A 12713-nucleotide genomic window follows, 5' to 3' on the forward strand; every position below is an offset into this window, starting at 1 on the left:
GGACAATACAGTGTAAGTGCACATCATCTTCAGGGATATGTGCTGAGGCCTCTAGAATTCTACTCTTTCTATCATTATACCTTCAACAGAGGCAAATCTACTGCTTCTGCCTTTATACCTGGGGATATAGACCATGTGTTTTATTCTGCTGTTTTCTGTGTTGGCTGGACATATGACAATTAACAATAGTACACAGTTATTTGAAAACCCTTACTGTAACTTTACTATACATTTATATGATTGCAAAGTGCTGATTTAGAACCTGTATTTAGACTTAACGTGTGCATTGTATCTTTAAAGTATTGTGCAGCCATCATAGCTTGTTTGCAGCCATTGGAAATGTATAAAGTGCCCATCAGAGGTTGGCTATTAATTGAATTAAAGTTTTGTTTTTTAAATAATGTCTTTATTATAGGTCGAGGTTCTGCACTCTTTCTATCCTTAGCTTTTATACGGAAATACTGTATCAAGAAACTCATACGTTTGCATCAGAGATCAGTTCAGTAGTGACTGTGGGGTAATTCCTCATTGTGTAAGGTCTGTGCTTGAGACTCGGTTCACTCCCATCTCTTCGCTATGAATAGTTTAGCAAGCAAAAGAACATCATATCTTTTCACACAAAAGGCTAATTGTGGCTGATGCTTCCTTTGCAAAGGCTGTAGACACCAATGAGAGGTAAAGATGCACAGGAGATAGGCTTTCAGAAATGACTGGGCTGTTGAGATATGTGATGATTCTGTGTGTGAGTCTGTGTATGTGAAAGCAATAGACCTGCATTGCAATTAGTTTCACTGGAGAAATGAAAAGCAGCCCAGAGAAAAGGCACAAAAGTACAATGGAGCAACAGAGAGAGGGAAGAAAGGCAGAGCTTGTGAGAGCCAAATGAAGGGGTTTCAAGTGAAAAAAAGAAGAAGGGAGGTAGAAGCAGAGGAGCTGAAAGAGAGAATACACTGAAGACATTTGGCTGTTGTGCTAGTTGCCTCTGGAGTGACACAGAAGAATAAGAAGGACAGATTTACTGAGGACAGAAAGACAAGCAGAGACCTACAACATCATTGGGCATAGAAAGATGAAGGAGAAATGCTGTTATTGTGCCCCATCAAACTCATCTGTCCTTCACTCTTCTCCTCAGCACAAAGGGTTAAGCAGACCTACTCTTGCAACGTGACTTTTAAAGGCAGTCTGCCCATCCAATGGCATTCAAAGACTTCTAGATGGGATTTTTAGGCAGTGGAATTCAGAGAGGTGCCTCACCATTACTGCAGTGCATCTCCATGTAACCTCATCACACAGTCACTTTCCTTGGGGTTGTGAGGATTTGTTTGCCTTTTCTTCCTATCACTTGATCCGGTAAGTGAAGTCTCTTTTTTTTCTCCCCTTCTTTGATTTCAGCCAGATCAACTTAGTTTCTAAGACCAATGCAAAGTTTTGCAACATAATGAGCACTAATAGGGATCTGTCAGGAAAAGGGTCTAGGATATTTTTTGCCTCTAGTCGGTTTAAGCAGATACATTTGGTTGGTGAGGATCATTTTAGGTTCTGGTGGGCTTCCAGACCCTTTCTGGAGATGACTGATGTATTATTACGATTACTAATATAGCCCCATTGTCTTCTGCAGCTTTATGGTGAGTACTATTTGCTTATGTCTCTCTATACTGCTCAAATACAGACCAGAACTCCTTTTTGGATCCTCTAACTCCTGTAACTAGTACTATCCCTGCACTTTCTAACCTTTCACACCCTATGGGAAATATAATTAATACTGTTCATTGCCGTTGAAAGGGAATGTGATACCCTCATTGCATCTCTTGAACTTAGAGTTCTTAAAACTTGCTAAAACACACAGCAGTATAAATTCCAAGTGAATATTTTATTTCTGTTACTTTAGCCCTCTCTGTTACCCACCCTAAATTGTTCTTATCCAGATGGAGCCCTGTAACATGATTGTGCTCCATCTACTCAGCTGGTTCTTCGCACCTCCGTGTTAGAAAGGAGCAGAAGTTGGAGGCACCATCATTGCTACTGACTTGTACATCTGCACAGTAGGGTGTGGCCCCTGCTCTAAGCCCGAATTACTATTTATTTGTGCAGGGGAACAGCTTTATAGCCCAATTTACAATATGATTATATTGTAAATTGGGCTATAAAGCTGTTCCCCTGCACAAATAAATTCTGTGTGTTTGCTGAAAACGGGGCACTGGTAGTGAGAAGATCCATTAAAGGTAAAATGGAAACCAAAAATATAAAAATAAATAAAATATAACTTTGGCTGATTAATGAAATTGTTATTTTAAGCAAGTCATAATTAAATTATTAAAAATTATTAATAAATATAACTGTTAAAAGCAGTATCTGTCTGTCCCTTTCTATTCTCTGTCCTGGTGGTATTGACAAAAGAAGTCAGTTGATATACAGAACAAAGCTACATCATTTTAAAGGACAGAACCAGCAGTGCAGAAGATGCAGTGCTTTTAAAAGCAATTCGATTTCCAGGTTACTTTTGAGCTTCTGAAAATGTTCAATGGGTGTATACAGGAAAGCTGCATTCTATTTCATAAAGCTCAATGTTATTTTTTTGGGTTTCAATCAATTTAAAGCACATGATTCTAGGGGCTTAGAAATGCACATATTTACATCAAACTTTTGTTTATGAAAAAGATGTTGCAAGGGTCAAGGGAGATGCTTGGAGTTTGGCTGGAGCAGAGAATTGCAGGCTTGTCACAGAGGATTCCTATTTGCTCGGTCTATGGAAAACCAAGGATTCTGTTCCAAATCCTGGAAAGATTGTGGGAGATTCTGCTTCCTCTGTTTTCCATTTTTGGTTATTAGGCAGAAGAAATTTCCGATGGAAAATGGTATTTGCTGGGTATTTAGTAATGTGCTTGTAATACCATTAATAATTGTTTTTTTTTATTATTGAGGAACATAGAGAAAATACTGATCTCTAATGGGTCTGCCACTGCTGTCAGTTCTCATGTGAGATTTAAAAAAAATGGGGCAAATCTGCCAGTTAGGCAGAAAGGGGTTGCCCAGTTATGACAGTTATTGTTATACTTTATTTATATAGTGCCAACATATTCTGCAGCACTTTACAGCTTTTATTCGTCATTCACTGAGTAATTTTATTTGAGACCAATAACCTTTCGGTATGTTTTGGAAGGGAGAGAATATACAGACTCCTTGCAGACATTGCCCTGGCAGGAATCAAACCGATACCCCAGTACTGTAAATGCTAAACACTGCGCCACCACAGTTTTCTGTCATTTCCAAAATAATTGACTTGCTGCCAGGTATGCGGCAGAAGCCATCTTTGGGGAGACGTGACTATGTCTGCTGTTCTACATTCACCAGCCCTGAGCAATACATTGAAGCATAAAGAAAACCAGCAACATTAAAGGGCAACTATCATCCAAACAAAATAGTAACAAAAGTTTCATGTCATGGAAAAAAGAAACGTGATTAACTATAATCAATTAAATAGTCAGTACTTTTTCTGAAATAATCAAGTTGTTCTTCACTGTCCCCCTCCGCCCTCAGCAACCTGCCTGTCCACATACAGGCTATAGGGTTAATTTACAAGATAGGTAAATTGTACACTTGAACATGTCCATGGTAAACAATCAGCAATAAGTTTTGGTCAGCAAATGTGGAATAATGCGAGAAGACATTATAAAACTAGGAAGTTTAAAATAATTTAAAGTATTGTATTTCAGCACAGCCCTGTGACATTGCAGCACGCATGCTGAGCTACACCTCCATTACATAGGGTTGGGGACAATGAATCTGGCTCTTCTTTGGTTTGGAGCAAGGAATATGGTGAAGGGGGTAGGTGAGGTCAAGGAAACAGACATCATATTGTATTAGGGCAAAGAGGGGGTAAAAGTAAACAAGGAGAGGGTGTGTAAGGTAGAGGTGGAAGTGGAACAAAAAGAGGGTTGGCAGGGTGGGGGAGGGAGTAGACAAGAAGAAGAAGGATAAGGTGAGGTAAAAGTACAACAAGGAGAGGTAGAAATTGGTGTGGAACTAGGTAAGGAGAGGATGGTAAGGTGGGAGTGTAAGTATGGCAAAGAGTGAGTAGAAGTAGACAAGGAGAGGGTTGGTATGGTAGAGGTGGAAGTGGAACAAGAAAGATGGTTGGTAAGGTGAGGAAGGAAGTAGACAAGAAGAAGAAGGATAAGGTGAGGTGGAAGTATAACAAGGAGAGTTAGAAGGTGAGGAGGAAATAGGCAGGGAGAGGGAGGGTATGGTAGAGGAGAAAGTGGAACAAAAAAAGTGTTAATGAGGTGTGGGAGGAAGCAGGCAAGAAAAAGATAGATAAAGTGAGATGGAAGTACAACTAGGAGAGGTAAAGTAAGATGGGGCAGACATAGGCAAGGAAGGTGTGGGTAAGGTGCAGTGGAAGTAAGGAAGGTGGAAGTGGGTAAAACTGGGTGTAAAGAGCACAAAGAGAGGTAGGGTACAGCAGGGTGTAAGTAGGTAAGGGGAGGGTGTAGTATGAAGAGAGGTAGCGTTTGGTTGGAATAAAAGTAAGCAAGAAGAGGATGGATAAGATGGGATGGAAGTAGACATGGAGTCGCTGGATTAAGAGGTATGAAAATAGAGCAAGGAGAGGGTGGGAAATAAATTGTGAAATTAGCTTGATACAGAAGAGGAGGGGAAATAAGAGTCCCCCCAATGTAGTTGCCGGTAATTTGTAATACCCTAAAAAAAAAGCCCTTGGCCCGGCCCCATTTCATCAGACTTACCGTTTTTTTTTGTCAGCCTTCTGGCCATCCACGTGTTGCTCTGCCCTTTTGTGGCACGCTATGTGGCCCCTCCCCTTAGCATCGCAGACCTCTCCTTTTGTTCCCGCCCCCCCCCACCGGCCAGTAACATTTTTCACAAAAGGTGGCAACCCTAGCTACCACTGAACCAAGCGTTGGCTTTAGGGTTCTCATAGTGGCCTGCATCAGTCGCCACATTGCAATTGTGCTGATCTTAGCCAGGGCACCTGCCCATGGTGCAACAATAGGGAGGGTGCTGGGCAGGTACCTGTTAAAGGGTCTTCTGCTTATCCCTAGTCTATGTTCACTCCCCTCTGCCTCTCTCTCTCTCCCCTCTGTTATTGTGGACATCACAGATCATGTGCACGTTCAGGCAATCGCACACACACATGGGTGGGCAAGATCAATACTGTGTGATGCTGCCTGCTATGTGTCTACCCTGATATCCCCCATGTCACTGGCACAGTGCCACCATGCCACCGATTTCCAATTATCTATCTCATTGTCTTTATCCCCAGATCTTCTCATTAGTCCATTGAAATAATGACACCGTATCTCAGTACAATCTTTTTTTATTTTTTGACAAATATATTGAAACATTTGTCTTTTCTAATTCTTTAATTATAATATTCTAATTTCTAGAATTCCACCCTAATTTCTAGTTGATCCAGAGGAAGGCCAAAAACCCCTCTGATACTGCTGAAAATTCGCCTCACAGGGGGGAAAATTCCTTCCTGACTCCAAAATGGATGGATGATTTTTAAGAATGGCTTGGATGATTTCTTGGACAGACATAATACAAAGGCTATTGTGATACTAAACTCTATAGTTAGTATAGATATGGGTATATAGAATTTAATTAAAAGTAGGGAGGGGTGTGTGTATGGGGCTGGGTTTTCATTTGGAGGGGTTGAACTTGATGGACTTTGTCTTTTTTCAACCCAATTTAACTATTTAACTATTTAACCTTATACTATGGGTATCAATGGCAATAGACCATTTCTTGAAAGGTGAAAAAAATGTTTGCTTTTCTTTGATGTAGCTTGGGCTCTCTAGACTTTTAGCATCTTCCTTTCTTTGGTCTTCGGTGACTTCTGGCATATCTCACTGGATTTGCAGTTAATCTGCATTTTATTGTAGGGAATGTTTCTGAAAATATAAAAGTGCTGTTAATACACTGGGCATTACTGATGTATTCCTCCTAGAACTCTAGCTTGTATACTAACATTAAAAATGAATACACTAACAAGGCCAATGATAAAGACTGCTGCTGTGTATACATTGCCTTTCCACCCTTTGAAATGCTTTCCTTATTAATTCTCACTGAGGAACTTAACTGGCTGCTTAATGCTCACTGTATTATATATTCTATATTCTATTATATTATATCATTTTGTGGTAATTGTGCAGTGGAGTGGCGCAGTGTACCTCAAACTATTGATCTTATCATGTGATGTGATAGAAACAACACCGTTGAGTACAAAGTTACAGTAGGTGAAGAGGGTGACATTTCTCTTAAGCGAGGGGCTACGAGACCTCTTTCCAGAAATAGTTAAATATAGCAGTGTTTCTTTTGGGAGGCAGAGCTTACCTAAATGTTTATACATCACTCCCCTGGTCTCCACCTCCACTGTCACCACTTCCACCGTCACTACTTCCACTGTCACTACTTCCACTGTCACCACTTCCACTGTCACCACTTCCACCGTCACTACTTCCACCGTCACCACTTCCACTGTCACCACTTCCACCGTCACCACTTCCACCATCACTACTTTCACCGTCACCACTTCCACCGTCACCACTTCCACCGTCACTACTTCCACTGTCACCACTTCCACCGTCACCACTTCCACCGTCACTACTTCCACTGTCACTACTTCCACTGTCACTACTTCCACTGTCACCACTTCCACCGTCACTACTTCCACCGTCACTACTTCCACTGTCACCACTTCCACTGTCACCACTTCCACTTTCACTACTTCCACTGTCACCACTTCCACCGTCACCACTTCCACCGTCACCACTTCCACTGTCACTACTTCCACTGTCACCACTTCCACTGTCACTACTTCCACTGTCACCACTTCCACCGTCACCACTTCCACCGTCACCACTTCCACTGTCACCACTTCCACCGTCACCACTTCCACCGTCACCACTTCCACTGTCACCACTTCCACCGTCACTACTTCCACTGTCACCACTTCCACTGTCACTACTTCCACTGTCACTACTTCCACTGTCACCACTTCCACCGTCACCACTTCCACCGTCACCACTTCCACCGTCACCACTTCCACCATCACTACTTTCACCGTCACCACTTCCACCGTCACCACTTCCACCGTCACCACTTCCACCGTCACTACTTCCACTGTCACCACTTCCACCGTCACCACTTCCACCATCACTACTTCCACCGTCACCACTTCCACTGTCACCACTTCCACCGTCACCACTTCCACCATCACTACTTTCACCGTCACCACTTCCACCGTCACCACTTCCACCGTCACTACTTCCACCGTCACCACTTCCACCGTCACCACTTCCACCGTCACCACTTCCACCGTCACTACTTCCACTGTCACTACTTCCACTGTCACCACTTCCACCGTCACTACTTCCACCGTCACTACTTCCACTGTCACCACTTCCACTGTCACCACTTCCACTTTCACTACTTCCACTGTCACCACTTCCACCGTCACCACTTCCACCGTCACCACTTCCACTGTCACTACTTCCACTGTCACCACTTCCACTGTCACTACTTCCACTGTCACCACTTCCACCGTCACCACTTCCACCGTCACCACTTCCACTGTCACCACTTCCACCGTCACCACTTCCACCGTCACCACTTCCACTGTCACCACTTCCACCGTCACTACTTCCACTGTCACCACTTCCACTGTCACTACTTCCACTGTCACTACTTCCACCGTCACCACTTCCACCGTCACCACTTCCACTGTCACTACTTCCACCGTCACCACTTCCACCGTCACCACTTCCACTGTCACCACTTCCACCGTCACCACCTCCACTTTCGCTTTCGTCGCTGCTGACGTCGCTTTCTTCACCCATGCGTCGGGCATTACAGAGCACCAGTGGTTGGACGCAAAAACAGTAGATGAACGAGAAGATGTTGAACCCCATAAATGCAAGAACTGCAATAAGAAGGGAAACGGTGTATATTAGTAAATGGGAATAAAACACCGGGGACAGTCTATACACAGATGGAGTAGACAGTGCTACAGTTATAAGATTATGATAATAAAATAAATGTCACAGAATGAAATACTTACACCCTCCGTATAATGTGGGCATCCCTCTCTCTGGTTCTCTATCAATCCCTTCTAAAACCTCTTCTACATCTTTATAAAGAAAGAAGGAGAAAATGTATTAGTGCAAGGAAAGTGAGAGGAGGAAGAGGCAGACAGCAGGTTACAAAGTAGCCCCAAAAAAATTTTCAATCTTTTTCAGCCTATCACCCATAAAAAATGAAAAAACGCCAGCGTTTTTTGGGACTTTGAAACATTTTTAATTTTTTTTGAAGCAATCCCTAACTACTCTATTGCACTTCGCCTGGTCTGAGGTGGCGAAGAAAGTCTGGCGTAAAAGGTAGCGTTCAGAATAATTTGCTCGTTAGTGAATTTGCGTAGTTACATCCGTTACGCAAATTCGCCAGACGTAAGGGTGCGAAGTAACACTAGCGAAGTTACGCCAGTGTCCGTTAGTGAATCGGCGAATTAACGAAAATGCGCTACGCTGGCGCATTCACGCTAGCGTTAGGCGTTTCGCCGTTTAGTGAATTTGCCCCTTAGTGAGGCTGTAACTGCCTTATAACTGGTGCTCCAAATTGTACCAATAGGTGGCACTACTGAGGTGCAGAACATCACTAATGGGGAAGCAAGAGGAAGGCAGGAGTCAGACTATTCTTGGATGCCGGCGACTATTCTTGGACGCCGGCGACTATTCTTAGGCGCCGGCGACCGTTTTTGCGCTTGACCCGAGTATAAGCCGAGGTAGAGTTTTTCAGCATATTTTGGGGGCTGAAAAACTCGGCTTATACTCGAGTATATACGGTAATCATTTTACTTACACGCACCAGGCCTTGTAACTGATTCATCTTGGACTGTGTTGCCCAAATTCAAGATTCAAAAGTCTTCATTCGTCTTAAAGTTAATTTCCCTTAATTGAGGATAAAGATATTTTGGATTTAAGTTGGGCAGCCCTGATCTAGTACAAAGCAAAAGATTATTTTAAATGACTGTCTACATAGTCAGTTAACCCTAGAGCAGCTCTGAAACACCGCCTAGTATCATCTGTCTAAAATCGAAGTCTAAAGCTCAGAAGCCATTAAAAATAGCTAATTAATGCAAAATACAAAAGCGTTCGAAGATTATTACTTTCATTCTGTATTTGGGTTATGGTCCACTTTAAGGGTCAGGGCACATGCTCAGATTCGGGGAGATTAGTCGCCCGGCAATAAATCTCCACTTCTTCGGGGCGACTAATCTCCCTGAACTGCCTCCCGCCGGCTAGAATGTAAATTGCCGGCGGGATGGCACTTGGAGCACTTCGTTTTCCAAAGTCGCCTGAAGTTGCCTCATGAGGAAACTTTGTGTGCCTTCGGAAAAAGAAGCGATCCGAGTGCCATCCTGTCCGCGATTTAGATTCTAGCCTGAGGGAAGCAGTTCGGGGAGATTAGTCACCCCGAAAAAGTGGAGATTTGTCGCTGGGTGACTAATCTCCCCGAATCTGAGCGTGTGCCTTGCCCTTAAAGGAACAAATGCATAGGGGCAGGTTTATTAAGGGTCAAATTGAAAATTAGAATTTGAATTCTTTCATTTTTTTATGGTCAAAACTGTCAAATTCGACTAAGGAATTATCCAAACTCGATTCGAGTTTTTTAAAAAAATTCTCATTCGATTTTCGAGATTTATCATACTCTGGCCCAAAGAATTAGAATTTGAATAGTTGCCACCTAAAATCTGCCGAATTACTGTATAAGTCAATGGGAGAGGTGCAGTGACCAATTTGTTGTTGTTTGTAGCCTTCCTGAGGCATTGAGTTTGGTTGAATTCGATTTAAATTCGAGTTTTCGAGTTGGTAAAATTAGTCCGAGATATTCGATTTTTTTATTAAATAACCCCCCAGACGAATTTCGAGTATATTTGAATTTAAGGGAGGATAAAAAAACATCTTTCAGGTTGTGTAAGCAAAGAGAGAATTATTTGTGTGTGACATTCTTCTGTCTGCTCTTACACAAATATATGCTTAGCTTGTGCTCTAGGTATCAGCAGATGTTTAACTACCTGGATACTCGTCACACAAACTGAACCACAGAAACTCTGCCGGCAGCCACCATGTCGGGTGCAGATTCAGATGCTCCCCCAAACGGCAGACTGAATTTAGAATTCCACGATGAGGATACCCAGGCGGCGTTTGACAAGGCAGAAAAGAACAGCGATGGAAAGAAAGAGAAGAAGCCTCCAATGGACTCAGCAATTCAGAAAGAAAGTGCCGATTACTCACCCATCATTGGGATCAACGCGAACTTCTTGCCAAACGTGACCGGTAATGGAAAGTAAGTAAATGCTGACTTTTATGCACCTTTCCATGTTCATCATCCTTACATTGTTACCCATGTGCTTGATATATATAGACGATATTTTCTTCTTTCGCAATATGGGGCTTTATTAATATTAAATATTTGTTTTTTACATATATTTTCTCCTTTTAATTAGACTGTTTCTCCCACCTAGCCTGCTCATTCCTGTATGTTGCAGGTGAACTCTACCATAATGAAGGAAAACCACAACATCATAGGCAGCTGCGTATTTGTCCCATCCCTGGTGTATTTTCTAGAACTTTGGCTGAAACTGACCCGGCCTTTTCTTCATTATTTCCTTTTGTAACCTTTGATGTTCTTCCCTATACAGATTTTCTTTTGTATTTGTTTCCTGAGACAAGCATACCAACAAAAAAAAAAAATAGAAAAAAGGGAATATGATCCCATCAGTAATACAAGACTAATTGTACTTCTTTCTCAGACATCCAGCCAAAAAGATATATTGCCAATTACAGTATTTGCTTTTACATCTAACCTGAGACCCTCCTTTTGTGAACCTCGACTTTCATTCTTGGTTAAGCAGGAATGGCAGGAGTTATAATTTAAAACCTGAAGGGTCACACGCTAGACACCCCATGTTATAGAGCTTTTAAATATATGTCAGTCTATACTGTAGCTGCAGGCACAGCCGGTGTTGTTCTAATGCAGTGATCCCCAACCAGTAGCTCGTGAGCAACATGTTGCTCTCCAACCCCTTGGATGTTGCTCCCAGTGGCCTCAAAGCAGGAGCTTATTTTTGAATTCCTGGCTTGGAGGCAAGTTTTGTTTGTATAAAAACCAGGAGCACTGCCAAACAGAGCCTCAATGTAGGTTGACAATCAACATATTGGCTACCAAATGGCCAATCACAGCACTTATTTGGCACCTCAAGAACATTTTTCATGCTTGCGTTGCTCCTCAACCCCTTTTACTTCTGAATGTTGCTCACGGGTTCAAAAGGTTGGAGATCCCAATGCATTTCTAAGCAAACCAGTCTATTTAACTGCAGGAGCTGGCCTCGGGTGCCTGATACTGAACATACGACCCGGTCCTTGTATAGCATTAATAAATCAGTCCCTGACCTGTAGAATTTCAGCATCTGATGTAACAAAAGTCACAAAGAAAAAGCAGTAAAATCAGTGTTCCTGTCATGGTCAGTCATTAAACCCAATGTCAAAGCCAGGACAAATGATTTCTGCTTGGAAGCCTTTTGCAACAGCAGAGAAAATATATTAAATGTTAAGCGTCACATGTTTTTTCTGTTTTGACAAATATAGCAGTGGAATATTCCCAGGCAGCAATAGCTAGAGAAAGAATCCATGAGATCGGTGCTTTAAACAGCTTTAACAATGACCAGTGAGAGTGTAACGATGTAATTGTTGCCAGCAGCAGCCAAAAAAAAATCCATCATATTGCCCCTAATTTGTACCTGTGTCTGCAGAAGGCAAACATCCATCATATTGCCCCAAACATCTGTGTACTTGTGCCAGCAGCCACCATATTACCCCATATACCTGAGCCACCAGCAGCCAATTCCTCATATTGCCCCCAATTTGTACCTGTGCCAGCAGCAGCCAAAAATCCCCAATATTACCCTCAAATATGTACTTGTGCCAGCAGGAGCCTAAAATCCATCATATTGCCCCCAAATATAGATCTGTGCCAACAGCAGCCAAAAGACTATCATATTGTCCCCAAATATGTACCTGTGCCAACAGCAGCCAAAAGACTATCATATTGTCCCCAAATATGTACCTGTGCCAACAGCAGCCAAAATCCATAATATTGCTCCATATCATCTGTTTACCTGTGCAAGCAGCAGCAGCCAAGATATTTCCCCCAAATATGTACCTGTGGCAGCAGCTTCCAAGAAGGAGGTGATGAGTGCTTCTGCCAGCAGTACGAATCACGGGCAAGAGGGGGTTGGAACAGGCAGTTTATAAAACTGAAAAACGATTAAAGGCCAAGCAAACCAGGGTTTAAAAAAAAAGAATAAAATTCCCCTAAAAAGTGTGCCCCCATGATTGTGCCCTAGGCAGGTGCCTACTCTGCCTGCCCCTAGTTCCAGCCCTGTTCCCACAATTATAAAGCGAAGACTGAATCTTCCCACACTGCTACAGATTTCTAGGTGTATCACTGAATCCCAGTGTTTAAAGGGCATGTAAAGGCAAAAAAAATAAAATCCCATTTTTACTTTCTTTAATGAAAAAGAAACCTATCTCCAATGTAATTTAATTAAAAAATGTGTATCGTTTTTATAAGAAACCTGACTGTATGCAGTGAAATTCTCCCTTCGTTTACTGCTGTGGATAGGAATTGTCAGA

At 42.4% G+C, this 12713-nt stretch overlaps 1 protein-coding gene across 1 annotated transcript in view; it reads left to right on the forward strand.

Annotated features, from left to right (window-relative positions):
- Nucleotides 1-731: 731 nt before the first annotated feature.
- The window catches only part of trpv2.S (transient receptor potential cation channel, subfamily V, member 2 S homeolog), a 57778-nt gene continuing 45796 nt past the window's right edge, over nt 732-12713 (forward strand). Inside the window, exons 1-2 of the mRNA XM_018248812.2 lie at nt 732-1350; nt 10060-10365. Coding sequence (XP_018104301.1) covers nt 10145-10365 — 221 coding nt within the window. The 5' untranslated portion in view covers nt 732-1350; nt 10060-10144. The remainder of the gene's footprint in view (nt 1351-10059; nt 10366-12713) is intronic.

The sequence above is a fragment of the Xenopus laevis genome, chromosome 2S, assembly GCF_017654675.1.
Source record: "Xenopus laevis strain J_2021 chromosome 2S, Xenopus_laevis_v10.1, whole genome shotgun sequence".
Taxonomy (NCBI): Eukaryota; Metazoa; Chordata; class Amphibia; order Anura; family Pipidae; genus Xenopus; species Xenopus laevis.